We start from the raw sequence: 21,206 nt of genomic DNA, 5'->3' as shown, positions 1-21,206 counted from the left end.
GCCGTGAATGAAGCAGAATTGAAAGAAAATCCACGTAAAAAACGAAAACGGTATGTATTTGGGGAGAAGTAAACAATGTTTCGGCCAAACTAGGGCTCAAATGTTGTTTATTTCTCCACAAATATACTTTTTGTTTTTTATGTTGATTTTCCTTGAAATTAATATTGTTGCTTTTAAGTTTAGAGCAGCATAACTCTCCAAATGGGTAGACTTTCCCAGAGTCCAGGAACATAACCCCCAATATTAGCATTGTTTCTTATGGGAAAATTATGTTTAAAAAACGCGTTTTTAACTAATGCGACTTCTCCAGGAACCTAACCCTTGCGTTATTTGAGAGGTAACTGTGTATGAAAATGGCAATAATTAAACCCTATAATCATCTGTCATACTGCTCTCTCCAGGTCATATTATTTTGAAAAAAAGAAAGGCTTTCAATTGTCACTTAACCTGCCACATGCCAGTACCGGTTGAAACTGGTCTGACATAATTCCATGGCCAGCGCCAGTGCCGTTTTAAAACGGTTTAAAATAAAAAATTCACTGTGACTGCATTTTTAAAGATTTGGGGGTAAAAATTGGCAGGCATGCATGGTATTTGTTCTACCATCCCCCAGGCTGTCAGGGCCATACATTCACTCACTCCCCCCCTCACGCTTGCTCTGCCTCACACCGCCTGTTTGCCTCACCCAGTGCTGTACATAGTGAAGACATTTTGTAAATATTTTCACGTAAGTGTAAGTTGTAAATATTTTCTTGTAAGTGTAAAAACTATATAGTGAAGTCAAGTTGTAAATACTTTCTTGTAAGTGCCAGAACTGTACATAATGAAGTCAGGTTGTACCTATCTTCAAGTAAGTGTAAGATAATGCATTCACAGTGAGATAGACACTCAAATTGTGATAGATGTTGAAGTAATAAGTAATCAGAAAAATGTACTGAACATTGCTATACCTTCCCAGCATAAATACCTGAGTATACCTTACATAGAAAACGGCTTTCTCACGTACATGGTGAACATGAGAGAGCGGCTGTACCTGTATATGAGTATGCAGGACTCAATAAAACCCATTTCCGAGCATTGGTGAGCATTTTGATGGTGAAATTTGTTGTTTTCACATCAGAATCTATCATTTTAGCCCCCCCCCCCAAAAAAAAAAAAAAAAGTTGAAAAATGGCTGGCACGGAGGCAACCCATAGGGCTATAAATAGCTGGCATGCGGTGGGTTAAAGGATTCAGGAGAAAAGAGTTGTCTCATGGACAATGACAATCTATTAGATAATCTAGGGGCTCTATACACAAAAGAATGATCAGAGAAAGATGACTGGTGAATGGCTCCAGGCTCGTTAAGACATAAGGAATCATCTTCACTGTGTAACATCACACCTGGGCGTGCCAATGGGAGTTTTAACATTTAGCAAGATACTTCGTTTCACCAAACTAAAGAATCTTGAATGTAATAAGACTCAGTTTAAATTCAGTTGAAGCCTTTACTGGTAACCAATGCTGCTCAGTTAGGAATGGGGTAGTCGAGGTTCTCGGGGGAAGGCCAAAGATAAGCCGTGCTGCTCTGTTCAACGTAGACTATCTCAAAGAAAAACAGCCATCCCATATGGGATTATGGTGTCTAGCTATAGATAGGTAGAGGAGATTTTATTATTTTCCACAGGAGTTACAGGCATCAATAGTATTTTATTAGAGAGAGAGAGAGAGAGAGAGAGAGAGAGAGTTAGCAAGAGATATGTGTAGATGGAAATGAGTGGAGCCAAAGGCAGGTGACTAGTTACTTATGTAATGCTATGGAGGTGGGCTGGCACTGCCTGCCTGCATATTTATGTAAACAGTTTGTTTGTCACAGAAGGAGCTACAGGCACTTTGAATATACAGCATTGTTATGTATTAAGAGTGAGGTACATAAATGGAAATGAGTAGAGCTGAAAGCAGGTGACTAATAGGTTGGCAGGAAGACTCTGGCAGTGACACTTAGTGGAAAGCATGGAACAAATTTTTATGCCAGCCTTGGAAATGATTAATAAATAATTCCTGGAAAAAAAAAAAAAAAAAAAAAAACAAAAAAAAAAAAAATCTCTGTAGTTGAAGCCATCATTCCTGTTGATAATGAGGGAGTACAGTAATTAATTTTTGTTACAGATGCGACAACTCGCAATTGGACCTTCAGTGTCTGTGATCATGACAAGCTAGTATCTGCCCTTGCTCCCCTGCGCCCAGCTGTTTGCCTAAGTCCTCTCCCCATGTTTGTACGCAAGGTAAGTTGAGTGAAGATCATTAACTCCTTGATTATGCTGCCATGATTAGATGCTTTAAGCAGTTATTTAGTTAACCCCCCTTGAATCTAGGTGATATTCTTTTTAGTTTATTCAGCTGTGCAACCAGATGAAAATAAGCATAAATTTTTGGTACTGAATGAGTTTTTCGAGGTTATACAAAGTGCCACCCAAAAGTTTAAGTAGTCTCCTTGGATGCACAGACATCAACCCCTGTGCTTCTTCCCAATCAGAATGCTCTCTGGAAGTTTTTGAGCATCAGTTTATTTAGGACCTTCTGCAATTCCTCCTGGATCTCCTTAGTGTTGTCAAATCTTAGTCCTTTCAGCTTGATTTTCATTTTCAGAAAGAGAAAAAAATCACAGGGGGCCAAATCTGGTGAATGCGGGGGGTGGGGGACAACTGGCATGTTTTTTGATGTCAAAAACTGCTAAACTACTAGGGGTGTGTGCATGGGTGCATTGTTATGGTGAAGCACCCATTTGTTTGTGCGTCACTTGTCTGGACATTTTTGTCTTACTTTCTCCCAGAGCCGTCTCAGAACATCACAGTAGAACTTTGCATTGATGGTCTGTCCTTGAGGAACAAATTCCTTATGAACAATGCCATTCATGTCGAAGTAAGTGATGAGCCTTGACTTACATTGCTCATGGCCTGACTTGCCTTCTTTGGTTGGGGCAAAGCTGGGCTCTTCCACTGCAATGATTGTTGTTTGGTTTCCGGGTTGTATCCATAAACCCAGGTTTCATCACCAGTAGTGACACTTGAGAGACAGTTGGGGTCATTTCTGGCCATTTCCTTGAGTTCCGTGCAGACCTCCATTCGATGCTGCTTTTGTTCATCAGTCAGGAGCCTCAGGACAAACTTGGTGGTGATTTTTTGTCAAAGGCCACCAGATGTCAGGATTATGTGACCTTTATCTTTTTATTATAGAGAGAGAGAAAGGTTTATTATCTTGTCTGGTTGATCAGAGAGACCCGGGAGGAGAGAGAGAGAATAAATGTTGGCGTTGTAGGGGAATGCGAGGGTAGGCCGTCTTTGTCCTGTTAGCCTCTTCATATTGTAAGGGAAGGTGAGGTGATAAATAGGCAGATTGGGATTGATGGAGTTTTATTGTGAGAGTTGCTTGACTGAAAAGTTAGGGCTTGTTGTGACCCATGTATTATCAGGTTTAGTATGTGCTAGCTGCTGCCTTCTCACTCTCATTTAGCTCCTAATCTCCTTGTCCTTCCTTCTTCTCTGGCTGTCTCTGGTTCTCTCTGCTACTCCTATTGGCTCCTATCTCTGATTTCTTGACTGTATATTGCTGCTGAAACTTCTGGGGAGCTAACAGGTGGGAGTATGTGTGTGTGTGTGTGTGTACATATGTGTGTGTGTGTTGGCCATGTTCCTGTCACCTGATCAGTGACCTTATCCTGTGTTTGGAAAACTGTATTTGTCTGGCTACGGGTAAGTATATTCTCCTCTTCCTGGAGAACTTAGACATAACGACCTGTCCATTACATATTGTTGCCAGTTAATGACTGTTACATTATTATGAAAGCCTACAACTATTTTAATGTCTGTATTGCTTGGTCACGCCAAACTCATATCCACAATGTCTGTCTATATTACAATTTTACAAAGCATATAGTAACATAGTAATTGAAATGAAAATAATGAACAGACATACGTGGTACTCATCATAATATTGTAGTGACATAATAATGTTGCAGAAACATAATATATAGTAGTGCCCTTCTCTCTTCATATTTCTCCCATCTTTTCTGTCACTTCTTATTGCTTTTCTTTCCTTTACAGGTGGCTTTACATTGAGTGACAAGCCAAATGGTTTCCTGTAAGCCAAGAAACCATTTACTACGCTGGGTGGTAACCATATAACCATATAGCCTGTAGAAATACAAGAGATTATAGCAGTTGGGCCATAGCTAGAGGATTAGAAATGATCACCCGTTGTTGAAACAGGCTGAATGAGAACAAACTTCTTGCTAGAAGGAAAGTTTCCAGTTGATAGACAAATACAGGGGTTTTCTTATGCAGTATATCAGCATGGAAGCACTCTGCCATTTTTATGTCTCACTCCTATACTTCCTTCTTTTTGACCCTGCCTTACTTTCTTCACCTCTTTCCAAAACAGTCTCTTACATTCCATTTCTTCCAAGCTCGTCACCCACTCTTTTTATACTTTCTAGCCTCTTAACCTTCCTCCTCTTCTCGGTGTAGAGCATTCTCTTCTGTCTTTGCACATATTAGTCACTGTGTGGAACTCCCCCCCCCCCCACCACCACCACCACCATCTGTTTCACCTCCTTATTCCACCATGCCATTCCTTTTGTCTCCTTGGGCTACTGCTTCTCTTAACCCCACGCATTATTGCACGTGCTGCATAGGTTTCTTGTGTGAACACTCACTGACACTTTCCACCTCTTCCTTCAGGTCCAGATCTTAACTACCCAGTTACATCTCCATTTCATTCATATACTTAGCCCTTTCTTCTCACTACTCCAGCCATTCTGCTTTCTTAATAGTGTCCTGATCAACCTCTGTTTGCCCATTGCTTTTGCACAAGTTTATCTGTGACACTACCACAGTAGACCCTCCATAAAAACCATGCTTTTCACACACTGCCCGTGAAGGTTGAAGCCATCCTTGTGGTTAGTTCCCCCCCCCCCACTCCTTTATTCATTTAAACTTCCAGAATGTTGCAGTCTTATGTCTGCTTTACCACTAAACAGTAGCATATCTGTACTCCAGGTAGGGTGTAAAGCATCTGTAGTTGGCAAGTTTGGGTCAAACCTGAGGGTTAGCTAACATGTTAGAGTTTTATAAAGGGACACAGATCTCTCTGGTGTGGTAGGTGGGGATGCTCACTATCCCCTCACTCGATGTAGTGCTGCTCTCGGGTGTCTGCTGTTTCCTCTCCTCCATCCTTCTTTCCGTCCATCCTCTTCTGTCTTTCTTCCCTTCATTCATTCCTTGTCCTTCTGCCTACGGGTGACTTTACACTCCCTCTTCTGCCTTTCTTTCCTTCATTCTTCCTTCTTCCATCTGCCTGTTGGTGACTCTACACAGAGTGACAAGCCAAATGGTTTCCTGTACACCAGGAAACCATTTACCGCATTAGGTGGTAACCATATAACCAAATTTTGGTGGCTGGTGGTTTAGTGGGTAGTTGTTGCGCTCCAATCAGATTGAGCCAGTGAAGGTTTATATCCAAGGGGTGAGTGGGGTTGATTGTTCATGTAATGCCACTCTCGATCTTAAATGGTCGCTCTTATCTTAAATGTTGGGACCAGCTGCCTATCCCTGGGCTCCTATGCTCCTCATGGGGCAATGTAGGATTGGATGATGGATGGATGGATCTCTTTGTGTGTGGACTGCAGATATTGTTACTTATCATATTTATTTGGTGGCAGCTCAGTGGTAGAGCGCCTAACTTGAGACCCAAGAGCCGTGAGTTCCCGTTGCGCTCGGGGAAGCTGCCCTACTGGGAGAGATAACGCTTTCCTGTCACCTAGCAGGTTGTAGCAGTCGTGGCTCAGTGGGTTAGAGCGCTCTGACTAAAGGGTCAAAGGTTCCAGTCCACCCAAGGGTCATTGGTAGAGGGGCATCTGGTCATAAGTGCTACACACTCCAAAACCTAAGTCCTCTACCCAGGGGCAATGCCTTATTCCTTATCGAGAGAGAGAGAGAGAGAGAGAGAGAAAAGCTGGGGGGGGGAGGGGCAGTGTAAAACTTAAAAAAGCAAGGGGGAAAAAAGTAGTTAGGGCTACATATGTACAATACTGTATTTCTAATAAATTTTTTTCACTACCAGGTCCTTTGATGAAGTAGTTAATTTTAAGGCCTTTATAGGTCTGTGGTGGATTTTTACAAGGGTACATGTTTAATAACCAAATAAGTTTATAAATAAGATAGATTATGCAACTTTTAAAAAATACCATAATTTCATATATTCTAAATGAAATTCCTGTTCATACAAATGAGTTTTTATTTTTGAGATTTTTTGATGAAAAACAGGAAATATATCTGTGTTCCATACAGTCTGCCTGATGTATTTGTGTCATTGATTAAAAAAAAAAATTACTATGAGAGATCAAAGAATATTTAGGGAAAATATATGAAGGTAAAAGGTGTTATTAAGTAAGGAAGGAAATAAACAATAAAGAAATCTAGGTTTTTCTTTTTTTCTTTATGGTGTTTGACTTAATCACTTGTGCATTTGTAGTCATCAGTTCATTTAACCCGTACCTCGCTGGGGGGCGGAGGGGAAGATACCCCTTAATGCCAGCCAATTTTGGATTGGAGAGGGGGGGCTAAATGGGCTGAATGCATCAATATAAGATTCATGGCACTAATAAAAGTACAGTAATCACTAAAGCCAGAAGTTGGTCGAATCGAGTCAGGTTGGTGCCACTCTACCTTTGAAATCTTCGAGATTACTGAGAGAGCAGCGCAACTGTGAGCCTGTGAAACGATTTTGGATTTTTTTTTTCTGGCCAAACTGGCTTGATACATCAATGGAAGTTCCCTGGCCCTAATAAAAGTAATCACCAAAGCCAGAAAGTTGGTTGAATCGAGTCAGGTTGGTGCCACTAAACCTTTGAAATCCCAAGGTTACTGAGAGAGCAGAGTGGCTATGAGTCTGTGAAGACTGTCACTCGTCTCCTGCGCTCCTAAATCAGTGTTGTAAACGTAGCGGAGAAATGTCTGAAGTTAGTGAGATATGTTATTACCTTCCATTTTACTTCAGTTGCTTGCAATGACCTCTCAGTGCTGCGGGATGCAGATCTATGTCACTGGCATTTTAGAGGGGGATGTAGATCCATGTCGCTAGCATAGTACAGGTTAAGTTACAATTATACCTTTTGAGTATGAGATGATCAAGGTAAAGGAAAAAGTTTATTTAAATCTTTTCTTATTTTATTTACTTATTTTTTATGTCCACCAGGTGTTGAAGTCACTGGCAAGGCAAATTCCAGCTGCATGTGTGGATCTCTTTGGCCTTGACCCCAGACTTCTTGAGGCCCTCATGCCCTTTCAGCATGATGGAGTATGGTAAGTACCTTGTATCTTGTGCTTCCCAAGTTGTATTCCTTGTTTGTTTCAGCATCATATATACGGTATTCATTATTAATAGAATGTAGTAGTTCCTTTTCCTTTGATTAATGCTGTAAAGTATATAGTTCTCCCACACTTAACAATAAATTATTGAACAGTAATTCAGATTAGTGATGATACTGTAATTTCTTTCCACCCCTTGCATTTAATGAACACAAATTCTTATAATGAAGAGGGGGGGGGGGGAAAAAAGAAAAAAAAAGAAAACTACTTTGATGTAAGGGTCACTTGGCACCAACCACAACACACTGTCCTGAGCCCACATCTAAAGTCAAACTGTGACATAATTATCCACAAAGTGGTCAGCTTATTGCAATTTTGACAAATGATTAATATTATTTTAAGCTCTAATGTGACAAAAATTAAGCGATGTGTGAAAAGTACACTATAAAACATCTAGTCTTTTTACCACCTGACCGAATGAATGATTACTTAACTAAAGCAAATTATACTGTGCCCTCATCTCAAGTTAGAGTGTGAAATAAGTATCCTGAATATGATCTCTGCATTACAGTGATCCCCTTGTCATCACACATAATTGATACCAAGACTAGTGCGTTATAATGAAATTGTGCGAAAATGAAAGCACAGAACCTATTGGAGTGGCTTTGGTCGCCCGGGCAAGCACCACATCTCCCAGCACAACACACACAACAACTGTTTTTTTCCACACCAAGAAATGACTCCTCGGCTGTCATTTTTCAAAGACTTCTTCTAGCCGGTGACTTTGAGAGCATTCCAAGACCCATCAACAAATACATTTGTCCAACATGCTCAAAACCCTTCACTTCGAGTTGACAAAGAGTTCAGTTCAGTGCAATTCCTGTAAGAACTGGACCATTTCACCTGCACAACACTTGCATCCAGAGTACATTATACAAACACCTGGACCTGCTCCTTATTCTCCTTCCCCCCACCCTCTAATCCCCCTTGCATCCCCTCTCCTGCATCCTCCACACCTCCTCAACCTAACCCACCGATCCTTCCCACACCATTCAATCCCCCAACCCCTCCTCCCATTACACCCCAATCTAATCCACCCCAACCCATATCTCTATCACAACCTTCTTCTACCCCTTCCCTTCCACCCACGCCCCCACCTCCCCCCCCACATGCTGCAGCACCCAACATGTATCGCACACAACATTATCCATCCATCATCCAATCCTACGTTGCCCCATGAGGAGCGTAGAAGTCCGGGGCTAGGCAAGTTGGTCCTGACATTTAAGATGAGAGTGACCAACCTCACTCATCCGTGAGTGGCATTACTTGACCCCAACCACCCCTTGGATATGAACTTGCACCGGCTCAATCTGATTGGAGCACTTTGATTACTCACTAAACCACCAGACGCCTTAATTTGGTTACAGTAGGGCCTCACAACTAGCGATCTTAAGAGACTGATGAAACCTCGCTAGTTATGAAACCGCTAGTTTGGGGGTAAACTTTATATAGCGAAAAATAAAAATAGAGTGGATCATTTAGAAAGTTTGACTATTTTTCCATTTTTGTCTACTTTTATCCACTAAATACAGTAGTCACATTTTTATATACTTATTATAATTAATAGGACAAAGCAACAAAAAGTCACTATTAAATGCTCAGAATGCAGTTTGCTGAAAGAAAAAGTTGGGAGTTGGGAGTGCGCATGCTTACTGAAAATAAGCGCCACCACCACCATCGCCACCCTCCTCTCCACCACTTCCACACTCTCGAGCACCAGCCTTCTCTGTATTTCCTGCAGTATCTCATCACCACATTCAAACCCTTCATAGTCGTTAGGTTCAGTGGGGCTGAGTGGGGCAACGTCATCTAGTCCTTCATCTTCGTCGATTGCATTGATAGCTTGTCTCACAGCTTCACTATTTGAAGTTCCTGGCATTTCAGGCGGCTTACCATTTCCATCACCAGCCACAGAAGCCATGAGGCTAGTTAAAACAGTTAACAATGGGGGTAGCTAGCTATAAAAAAAGGGCAAGGTCGCACTACCATAGCCATGGGCAGGAAGGTGAATCGAAACACGCCATACGACTTGTTCACTAGGTGCGGCTCACTTGCTAGACGAGACTCTCTCACTAGGAAAACGAGTTGAAACGTACCTCACGGCTCGCTCGCTAGACGACAATTGCCACGTAGTTGCTAGTTTCTAGGTTTTGTCGCTAGTTATGAAGCTGAAGACTGTTTCTATCCTATTGCTAGACTTGAAATCGTTAGTCAGAAAAACGTTAGTTGCGGGGCCCTACTGTATATGGTTACCACCAAATGTAGTAAATGGTTTCCTGTGTACAGGAAACCATTTGGCTTGTCACTCAGTGTAGGGTCACCATAGGCAGAAGAAAGAGGAAAGAATGAAGGACAGAAAGACAGAAGAGGGCATGTAAAGTCACCCGTAGGCAGAAGGAAGAGGAATGAGTGAAGGAAAGAAAGAAGAGGATGGAAGGAAGTGGGGAAAGGTCAGACACCCAAGGCAGCACTACACCAAGTTAGTGGATAGTGAGCACACCCCACCTACCAGAACATTCTTCAAATACAAGAACTCACACAATTCATCAAACAACAAAACATACACATTACTATCTTACAAGAAACAAAACTATGCAGAACACATTAAAAAAACAACACTTCACAACATCCCTTCCGTCAGACAAGATCGGACCGACGGTGGTGGCAGTGGACTCACCACCCTGGTACACCAATCTGTCAACTTTTCAGATACTAGTGCCCACATAAAGTCACTTCTTCCCCCACATGATACCACAACAGAAATACAATTAATTAAAATACACACTGGCAACAAATCACACATAACAATTGCGAATACATACATAACCCCCCAATCATCCCTCACACTACCACACAATTACCAGTACTCTACTCAAATACACCACTTTACTAACATACCTTGCATCATCCTGGGTGGTGAAATGCCAAGATGTTGACCTGGCATGTCAACAACCCTGACACAGACAGAGGGTTGGTACTACAATCCCAAACAGATAATCTTTTCGTCCTCAACAATCTCCATCAACATACCCATATCCCACACCAAACCCTTTTCCTCCCATCATCCCCAGACATCACCTTTTGCTTCCGAAACCTCGCCTCCCACAACATCTTGGAAAGTGGTCAAAACCCATGACTCTGACTACCTTCCAATCATCATCACTACCAAAACCAGAATCACCCCAGCTGCCCACAGACACACATACACAAATTATAAGAGAGCCAACTGGGAGGCCGTCACAGCTGAATCAGAACAACACTTTAACACATTAAACAGTACACCCATCACAAACATCAGCACCGCTGTGCACACTTTCAATACAATCATTCAAAATGCAGACAAAAGACACATCCCTAGAGACAACAGAAAGACACACAATCCCAACTTCACACCAGAAATTCAAGGCCTCATCAGTCAGTGCAACACACTGCAACACCCCAGCACCCCATACACAAGATATTGTTCAACAAATTCAAGAATCCAGCACTCAAATAAACAACATCAGAGCAGCAAAAACTACATTGGAATAGTTATCTCCAAACACTTGAACTCAAAACAAACACCAGCAAACCCTACATAACTCTAAAGAGCATCACACTCTCAAACAGCAACCCTACACAGTCATGTGCTGTCATCACAACAACAGACACCATACCCTCAAACAAACAACAAGCAAACACTGTCATCAATCACTTTTCATACATCATTCATCTAAATCCCCATCATGACGACCGATGTGTCATCTGACACAAGTGATAGTTCCCCATAGACCCAGACTTTGCACCCTTCACTTACAACCAGACAAAGCACATCATTAGCAACCTTAAGCACTCATCTGCCTGTGGCTCTGACAGCATAAGCAACACACACTTTAAACATCTTGGACCACAAGGCATAGAAGCACTCACCAACATATCAAACTACAGCTACTCACACAACGTAATACCCAGCATCTGGTAGCATGGTACTATCATCACTGTCCCTAAACGCAACAAAGAGCCCACGTAACCTTCCTCACACCTCCCCATCACACTTCTCTGCACCCTCTCCAAAGTCACTGAACGACAGTTATTACAGTTAGTAACACCGCACATCCCCCTAGGCCCATCACAGCATGGTTGTAGGCCACTACACTCCTCAAATTTTCTTCTTACAGACCTTACAGAAGGAGTTTCTGATGGCATCAATTCAGCTTGGCCACCACACAGAACACTCTTATACACACTACACATTAGCGAAGCTTTTATATCATCCCCCGCCGCAAATTCACAAGCAAAATATTCAACACTAATATGCACAATAATACAGAAAGTTGGCTGGCAAACCGTTTAGCAGGCAGATGCTCACATGTAACATTTGCCAGTCAGTCATCAAACATCAGAAACTTTCGCAAATGGTGTCCCTCAAGGATCTGTTTTTTCTTTTTTTTTCCCCCCCTCCAAGAAAGAAGGAACCAAAGGCCAGGAGCCCAGAAACTGTTCCTTCCAAGAAAAGACAAAAACAATACAAAAGAGAGCCAGATTCAAGATCGGTTAATTTCGAGATGCCTGGACACACTGCGTTTGAAAGACTGGAGATCATAGGAAGTAGGAAATACAGACAAAGGGAGACAGTTCCAGAGTTGACCTGTTGCATAAGTGAAGGACTGGGAGTAATGGTTAACTATTGCCTTAGAAAGTTGGACAGAAAAAGGATGAGACTTTGGTGCAAGACAGGTGCTAGGCGCCTGTTGTAGAGGTGGAGGGATACAAGCAGACAGTTCAGAGGAACAGTGACCATTGAAGTAGCGATAGAAAAGAGATAAAGATGCAACAGTGCGGCGAAGAGACAGAGGTTGAAGGGAGTCAGTAAGAGGAGGAGAGTTAATGAGACGAAAAGCCTTTGACTCCACCCTATTGAGAAGAGCTGTATATGGGGAGCCTCCTGACACATGAGAGTTGTACTCCACACAGGGGCGGATAAAACCCCTGTATAGAGTCAACAATTGTGCAGGGGTAAAGAAAGAGCGGAGTCGGCTTAGCACACTCAATCTCTTGGAAGCAGATTTTACAAGAGATGTAATATGGTCTTTCCAAGATAAGTCCTGAGTAAATGAAACCCCAAGCATGTTCAAGGATGATGCAGGATTAAGCTGAATATTATTAAACATTAGTGGGTATACCTGTGGAAGATTTTGTCGGGTTGATAGGTGTAAGAACTGAGTCTTTGATGCATTAAAGACAACCATATTATTTTTACCCCAGTCAGAGATACGAGCCAAGTCAGACATTAGGTGTGCCATAGCCTCTTCCCTTGTTTGTTGAAGTAACTGTTGAGATGGGCGTTGCGGGAACCGAATGGAAAGGTGAAGGGTGGAGTCATCAGCGTATGAGTGGATAGGGTTAAATGTACAGCTTAGAAGATCATTGATGAATAAAAGGAAGAGAGTTGGTGATAGGACAGAGCCCTGAGGAACACCACTGTTGATAGATCTAGGAGAAGAATGATGTTCGTCTACAACAGCGGCTATAGAACGACCAGAAAGGAAGCTAGCGATGAAGGCACAGATAGAAGGATAGAAACCGTTGGAGGGCAGTTTGAAAATTAAAGATTTATGCCAGACTCGATCGAAAGCCTTTGAGATGTCAAGTGCTTTCGCCAAAGTCCTGAAAGGAGGATGACTAGGAGTCTGAAAGGTAGGTGAGAAGATCGCCAGTGGAGCATCCCTGACGGAACCCATACTGACGATCAGAAAGAAGGTTGTGATAGGAAAGATGCCTTAAAATTTTTCTATTGAGAATTGACTCGAAAACTTTTGAAATACAGGACGTTAAAGCGATTGGACGATAGTTGGAGGGTTGGGAGTGGTCACCCTTCTTTGGGACATGCTGAATGAGAGCAAACTTCCAGCAAGAAGGAAAGGTACAAGTTGACAGACAAAGGTGAAAGAGTTTGCCTAGGCAGGGTGTAAGCAGAGAAGCACAGTTCTTGAGAACAACAGGAGGGACCCCATCAGGCCCATATGCCTTGTTAGTACTGAGGCCAGTGATGTCAGAAAATACATCAACTGAAGAAATTTTAATGTCAGCCATGAGGAAATCAGAGGGGGGAAGTGATGGAGGAACAGCACCGGAATCGTCTAAGGTGGAATTGGAGGAGAAAGTCTGTGCGAAGAGATCTGCTTTATCAGTAGAAGAAATAGGTACAGAACCATCAGAGTAGAAAAGAGGAGGGAAGGATGATGAGGTAAAGTTGTTAGAAAGATTTTTGGCAAGGAGCCAGAAGGTGCGGGAAGAATTCGAGTTGGAGAGTTGAGAGCATTTAGTATGGATGAAATAATTTTTAGTAGAGCGAAGAACAGACTTAGCATGATTCCGGGCAGAAATGTAAAGATGATGTGATTCAGGGGTGGGTTGGCTCCTGTACCTTTTGTAGGCCCTGTCCTCGTTGTGGACAGCATTAGAACAAGCATGATTAAACCAATCTTTCTTGCTTTAGTCAAAGGATATGAGAAAGGAATGTATGCTTCCATGCCCGAGAGAATAACTTCCATAATGCGCAAGTCACACTCAGATGGCTCCTGGCTATGGAAGCAATAATCATTCCAGGGAAAATCAAAGAAGTACTGCCTGAGGGCCTCCCAGTCCGCGGCTCCAAAATGCCACAGACGACATTTCCCTGGAGGGTCCACAGGCCGTACCGGAGTGATAGGACAGGTTAAGGTAATAAGGTTGTGATCGGAAGAGCCCAACGGAGAGAAAAGATTAACAGAGTAAGCAGAAGAATTAGTTGTGAGGAAGAGGTCAAGTATGTTGGAGCTCTCTCCAAGGCGGTCAGGGATACGGGTAGGGTGCTGTACAAGCTGCTCTAGGTCATTAAGGATAGAAAAGATGTAGGCTTGTTCACCAGGTGGATCCGTGAAAGGAGAGGAAAGCCAAAGGTGGTGGTGAACATTGAAATCTCCTAGAATGGAGATTTCAGAGAAAGGAGAAATGGAAAGAATGTGTTCCATTGTAGAAGTAAGATAGTCGAAGAATTTTTGGTAGTCAGTAGAATTAGAGGATACGTAAACAGCACAGATATATTTAGTCAGATTATATATATATATATATATATATATATATATATATATATATATATATATATATTCGTTCATTTTCATTCGTTCGTTTTTAAAGGCTCCAACATGCTTGCATGCGTCGGCCTTGGTCACCTAATGGCGGCTCTCCATGCTGCACGATCCATTGCAGCCTCCCTGTTCAGTTCCTTAACCCTGAGGTCACACTTAATGACCTCGTCCCATGTCTTTCTCGGTCTACCCCTCGTAATCCCACCCCCAATATTAACACTTCTCACCTTCCTCACCCAATTATCATCCCCCATCCTCTCCACATATATATTGTGTGTGTGTATATATATATATATATATATATATATATATATATATATATATATATATATATATATATATACTGTATTTATATACTGGATATATATATTAGTGGTAGGTGGTGGCGACCATCATCCACTCACTTGATGTAGTGCTGCCTACTTCTTCCTTAGCCTTTATCATTCTTTTTCTGTGCCTGCTCTCCTCTCTTCGTATTTCTCCCATCTTTCCTGTCACTACTTATTGCTTTTCTTTCCATTACAGGTGGCTTTACATTGAGTGACAAGCCAAATGGTTTCCTGTAAGCCAAGAAACCATTTACAACGCTGGGTGGTGACCATATAACCAAACCATACGTGTTCCCTACGTGTCAAGTGGGTTGGTGGAGGGTTAGTGTCCCTCCCTGTAAAACAAATAACTCAGAGTCAAATGGCCACCCCGTAAGGGATTATGGCGTCTGGCAATAGATAGATAGACATATATATTACTGTATATATATATATATATATATATATATATATATATATATATATCTATATATATATATATATATATACAGGGTGTCCCGGGAGTTAAGTCAAAAACTTTGGGAAATGACAGGAGGGAATTCTAAGGAAAAAATGTTATATGAACATGTGTCCAAATTCCAACCGTTACGGAGCTACAGTTACTGATGACCTTGTGGGCAAATTATGAAGACCATTTTCGCCCATACGGTCATCAGTAATTTTAGCTCCGTAACGGTTGAGATTTGGACACATGTTCATATAACATATTTTGCTTAGAATTCTCTCATCTGTCATTTCTCAAAGTTTTTGACAAAACTCCAGGGACACCCTGTATATATATATATATATATATATATATATATATATATATATATATATATATATATATATATATATATATATACCGCGGGCAATAGGGACTGGACAAGGACCGTGGTACCCAAATCCGCGTCACTCAGACAATATGTTTGTGTATAATGGTACAATGTGTTCTGGCGACTTTTCATAACTCACTTTTACTCCTTTTTACAACCTAACCCCACGTAAATTAACCCTTACTTGCACCCACCATCAGGTAAAGCAATGAGATGTAACTGTTGTTATTTAAAAAATCAGTGGTATTAAAAATAGCATTAACAAAAACAGAAGTTGGGCTGGGTACCCTTTAATTGATACGTAGCTCCATGGTATTTTCCTCCCTCCCCTCAACCCCAATGTTGTTGTCAAAGTTTTACCATCTCTTGTATCATGTGGCCTTCAGGAGAGACCTTTAGGCCATATGGTTAGATGAAAATTCATTGGTTTGACGGCTTTAGGGGACGAAACAGAACAAAAATGTGTGCTAACCAGAAAAAATTACATTCATCCTTGTGTTCTCATGAGTTAGTGTTCCGTTTCACATTCTTCATTTGATATCGCTCTTCCCTACATTTTTCAGACAGACTAAGCATATGGCTAAACTGCTCAGTCAGTCCGAAATTTGTTGGGAAAAGCGATATCGAATGAAGAATGTGAAACGGAATGCTAACTCACAAGAACACATGGATGAAAGAGTACTTTTTTTTTTTTTTTTCAAACATTTTCGTTCCATTTCGTCCTCTAAAACTGCCAGACCCATAAATTTTAGTCTAACCATATGGCCTAACGTCTCTCCCGAAGGCCACTTGATACGAGAAGGCGAAACTTTGACAACATTATCGGTGGGGGGTGGGGAATGAATGCCGGGAAGCTACGTATCAACATAAGGGTACCTAGCCCGACTTTTTTGTTAATGCTATTTCTAATATCATTGGTGATCTTAATTACAATGATTATATCACTGTTTTACCTGATGGTGCATATAAGTGGGGGTAATTTACGTGGGGTAAGGTGGTAAGGAGGAGTAAAAATGACAATTTCTCTGACGCTCCACATAACACCCTATAGGGCTAAGCTTCTCAGTCAGCTTCAGGACAAATATAAACTTTCAGTGCTACAAGGTTCGCATCACTTCCTTTGCACAATCTTTATCTTCTCCTGGTCCTTCCAAATCGTTATGATGGTGCTTTCATGTACTCCACACTTTTTTGCCATTTCGGTAAACGTACGCTTTACTTAAAGCAGTAGAAGGACCTTATCAATTCAATTCATATTCCTCCAGTTTGTTTTTGGTGTTTTTCTGACTATTTTAAGGGTGATAAATTACAACTTCCTGCAGAAAAACTTCCCACATTTTATCATCACGTTCCTTAAGCCGTACCTATGATTGTCTTGACATACTCAAAGGTGGTTTTCGCCTCCCAATTTCCCAACTGGATGCTAGGTTAGATTAGGTTAAATTATTAGGTATAGTTAGGCTAGGTTAGGTCAATTGTAGTTAAACATTTAGGACAGGCCCTTTCGCTGTAACCCTGACGGGTCAAACGAGTTGACATAGTGTAACACAGCTAAAAACAACGGGGAAACAGATTTAGCATGAAACGATTATTTACCTCCCATAAGTAATCCGAAAAATACAAGACAATAAGTTAGAAGATCGAAGAATGTGGAACTGAACGCTAACTTGTGAGAGAACATGGATGGAAGTAATTTTTTTTTCTGGTTAGCAAACATATTCATTCAGTTTTGTCCCCTAAAACTGCAAAACTCTTATGACTGTGAGGTAAAGTCAGTGAGATGCGAGAAAGGATTTTATAGCCGTATGCTCAGTCGGTCCGAAACGTGTTGGGAAGCACGAATTCGAACGAAAATGTGGAACTGAACACTAACTTACGAGAACCCATGGATGAAAGTTTTTTTTTTTTTTTTTTTTTAATTAGAAAACATTTTCATTCCATTTCATCCCCTAAAACTGTGAAACCCAGTATGAGTGTGGGGTAGAATCAGGCGAGGCGCGAGAAAGGACTGATAACCGTATGCTCAGTTAGTTGGAAATGTGTTGGAAAGCACTAAATCGAACGAAGAATGTAGAACTGAATGTTAATTTACAAGAACACATGGATAAAAGAGTAACTTTTTGTGTAGCAAACATTTTCATTCCATTTCCTCCCTTAAAACTGCAAAACCCATTATGAGTGGGTAAGAACTAGGTGAGGCATGAGAAAGGACTGATAACCATATGCCCAGTTGGTCTGAAATGTGTTGGGAAGCATGAAATCAAACAAAGAATGTGGAACTGAACCCTAACTCACGAGAACACATGGATTTTTTTTTTTCCTGATTACCATACATTTTCGTTCCATTTCGTCCCCTGAAATTGCGAAACCCATAAATTTTGTCTAACCATTTGGCCTTGAGTGTGCCCATGAAGCATATTTCCATTCTGTATGCGTATTCATCTCACCACCGGGAACCCTCAGCCAGGAACGATGCTCGCCCAGTTGTTTCAAAACTAACCATAGGTTTTTCTCAAAAATACGCTCAATGTGTTTCCCAGGCAAAATTTTTTCAACCTGACACCTAACCTGTCCCACTAGGTCTGCTTGGCTTAGGTGGCTGGGTGTGGTATTGAGATCAATACCCATACAGAGTGGAACTATGCGCCCAGGAAAAGTACCCAGAGTTTAGAGGGTGACATCATCGCGCGCGACTTTCAAATTTAGTCGCCAGGCCAGCTGACTTCCCGCGTGAGCTTGAGTTTTTCCGCGTGTTGACATGACTTGTCTCATTATGCTGACCGCGTTAGAACAAAAACGTGTTACTCAACCACGTGTTACTCAAGGATTGAGTGTACAGTATATATATATATATATATATATATATATATATATGAAACTGGAATGTTCGAACTCTCAATCAGGCTGGTAAAATGGAAGAACTTATTTCAGTGTTCAAGGAATACAAGATGGATATTTGTGCTCTTACAGAAACGAGGTTGCTTGGAGTTGATAAAATGAATTTGGAAGATGGTATTACTATGTTGGTTTCTGGTAGGAGTGATGGAAATCATTACCAAGGAGTAGGCTTACTGCTGAGTAGAGATGCTTGCAAGGCACTGTGTGACTTTGAACTAATTAATGAGCGCTTGCTTTATGCTCGCTTAAAATCTGACCATGGTAATATCAGTATGGTTGTAGGGTACGCTCCGACAAATGAGGCCGCTGATGAAATGAAGGATGACTTTTATGAGAAGCTGCAGGATGTAGTGAATCGAGTGGCAAGACATGATGTGGTAGTTTGCATTGGTGATTTTAATGCGATTGTTGGCAGTAGTAAGGATGGCTTTGAAGATTGTATGGGTAAGGAGGGTGTTGGTATAAGAAACGAAAATGGGGTGTGACTTGCAAGCTTTTGTTTGGCAAATGACCTTATAATTGGTGGAACTATCTTTGAGCATAGAAAAATACATAAGACTACTTGGATTTCACCATGTGGTAAATATTGTAACCAGATTGACCACATTGCAATTAGCAGAAGGCATAGGAGTTATTTGCAAGATGTTTGCGTAAGGAGGGGGGCAGATATAGGTAGTGATCATCAACTTGTTGTGTCAAAGATTAAAATAAAACTTAAGAGAAACGTTAATGGTAATTGTACAGGAGGTAATAATTATGATTTTGATGAGCTGAGAAGTGATGAGAGCACGAGGGAAAAGTTTCGGTGCGAATGTAGAAACAAGTTTCTAGTCCTGCAGACTTTGATGGAATCTGAAGACAATGATATTTATCAAATGTGGAGAGAGGCAAAAGAGGTTTTGCATGAGAGTGCTAAGGTTACTATTAAGAAAAAGGGAAAAGCGAGAAGGAAAAAGTGGATGTCAGATGAAACATGGAATGTAATTCAGAAAAGGAAAGAGGCTAAGTTAAGAAGTGAAGAACAACATGTTGATGGCCAGGTAGTTGAAGTACTTAGAGCAAAGTATTGGAGTTTACATTCTGAAGTAAAAAGACTCGTTAGACGTGATAAGAGGAGACTATATGATGAAAAGGCGACAGAGACAGAAATTAAATTAAGTAAAAATGACGGTCAGAGCACAAGAGCAGCGTATCAGGCCATAAAGGAGTTAACTGGGACTAAAAAGAGAAGGAAGGAAATACCTGTACGAGATAGAAATGGTAATTTGATGACTAAAGATTTGGATATAAAAGGAAGATGGAAAGAGCACTTTGAATCTGTTCTAAATAGACCAATCCCAGCTGAAGAGGACATTTTGCCAGCCGAGAGAGATTTGCAGATAGAAACAGGGGATATAACTTTGGAAGAGGTAGCAAAATCTATAAAGGAGTTAAAGAATTTTAAGGCTCCAGGTGAGAATGGAATATTCCCTGAAATGCTTAAGGTGGAAAATGACGAGTTGATGAATGCACTTTTGAAACTTTTTAATGTGGCTTGGGATAATGGTGGAATTCCAGAAGAGTGGAAAAATGGAGTGATTATAAAAATACCAAAAAGGGAGATTTAAGTGTGTGTGGCAATTGGAGGGGGATAACTTTGACACCTGTAGTTGCAAAAGTCTTTTCCAAAATCTTGTTGAACAGAATAGAGCCAGTAATTGATAAAATTTTAAGAGAAGAACAAGCGGGATTTAGAAAGGGTCGAGGTTGTAATGATCAGATTTTTATTGTAAGGCATCTAATGCAACAAGCTAATGAGATGAAAATGCCACTTAACATGTGTTTTGTGGATTTTGAAAAGGCGTTTGATAGTGTTTCACGTGGAGCTATGTTGAAAATTATGAGATTCTATGGTATACCAGAAAAGTTTGTAAATATTATTAGAAGCCTGCATGAAGGTACTTTTTGTAAGGTAATGGTGGGTGGTTCTTTGAGTGATCCATTTCAAGTTAGGTCAGGAGTGATTCAAGGAGGAGTTCTTTCGCCATTGTTGTTTGTTTTGGTTATGGATTATGTTATGAAAAAGGTTGTAAGGAGAACAGGTGCAGGAATTAACTGGAAAGAAAATAAGAAGCTGATGGATTTGGACTATGCTGATGATATTGTACTGATTTGCGGAAGTATTTACGAGATGCAGAGGGTGCTCGATTGTCTGGCGGAGGAAGGAGAAAAAGTGGGATTGGTAATAAATTGTGGAAAGACTGAAATTATTAATATGAACGTGGAGAACCAAATCGATTGTGTAATTGGGAATAATGTGGTGAAGAATGTAGAAAACTTTAAATATCTGGGAACGATTGTATCATCTAATGGATCATTAAACAATGAAATTGAGGAGAGGATTAGACAGGCTTGGCGAGCTGTTGGAATGTTGAAATCTGTTTGGAATAATAATAATATGCTTTCGGTACATACTAAAGTGAAAATTTACAGGTCCATGGTTAGATCCATTTTAATTTACGGGCATGAGTCATGGTACAGTACAATTGCAACAGATCAGAAAGTATTAGGATTTGAGAATAAAATACTGAGAAGGATTCTTGGGGTAAAGTGGCAAGACAGAGTTACAAATGAAAGAGTAAGGGATATCACGAGAGTGGAACCAGTTAA

The 21,206-nt window shown here is 41.0% G+C and overlaps 1 protein-coding gene across 1 annotated transcript in view; it reads left to right on the top strand.

The window, feature by feature from the left end:
- Positions 1–21,206, top strand: part of Marcal1 (SWI/SNF-related matrix-associated actin-dependent regulator of chromatin subfamily A-like protein 1) — a 453,729-nt gene that overhangs the window by 98,694 nt on the left and 333,829 nt on the right. The window contains exons 3-4 of the mRNA XM_080283811.1: positions 2,149–2,264; positions 7,234–7,340. Of these exons, the coding sequence (XP_080139937.1) occupies positions 2,149–2,264; positions 7,234–7,340 (223 nt within the window). The remainder of the gene's footprint in view (positions 1–2,148; positions 2,265–7,233; positions 7,341–21,206) is intronic.

The sequence above is a fragment of the Coenobita brevimanus genome, chromosome 98 (assembly GCF_032717465.1).
Source record: "Coenobita brevimanus isolate Jiangsu-jjx chromosome 98, ASM3271746v2, whole genome shotgun sequence".
In the NCBI taxonomy this organism is placed as follows: Eukaryota; Metazoa; Arthropoda; class Malacostraca; order Decapoda; family Coenobitidae; genus Coenobita; species Coenobita brevimanus.
This window is presented reverse-complemented; position numbering and strand designations above follow the sequence as displayed.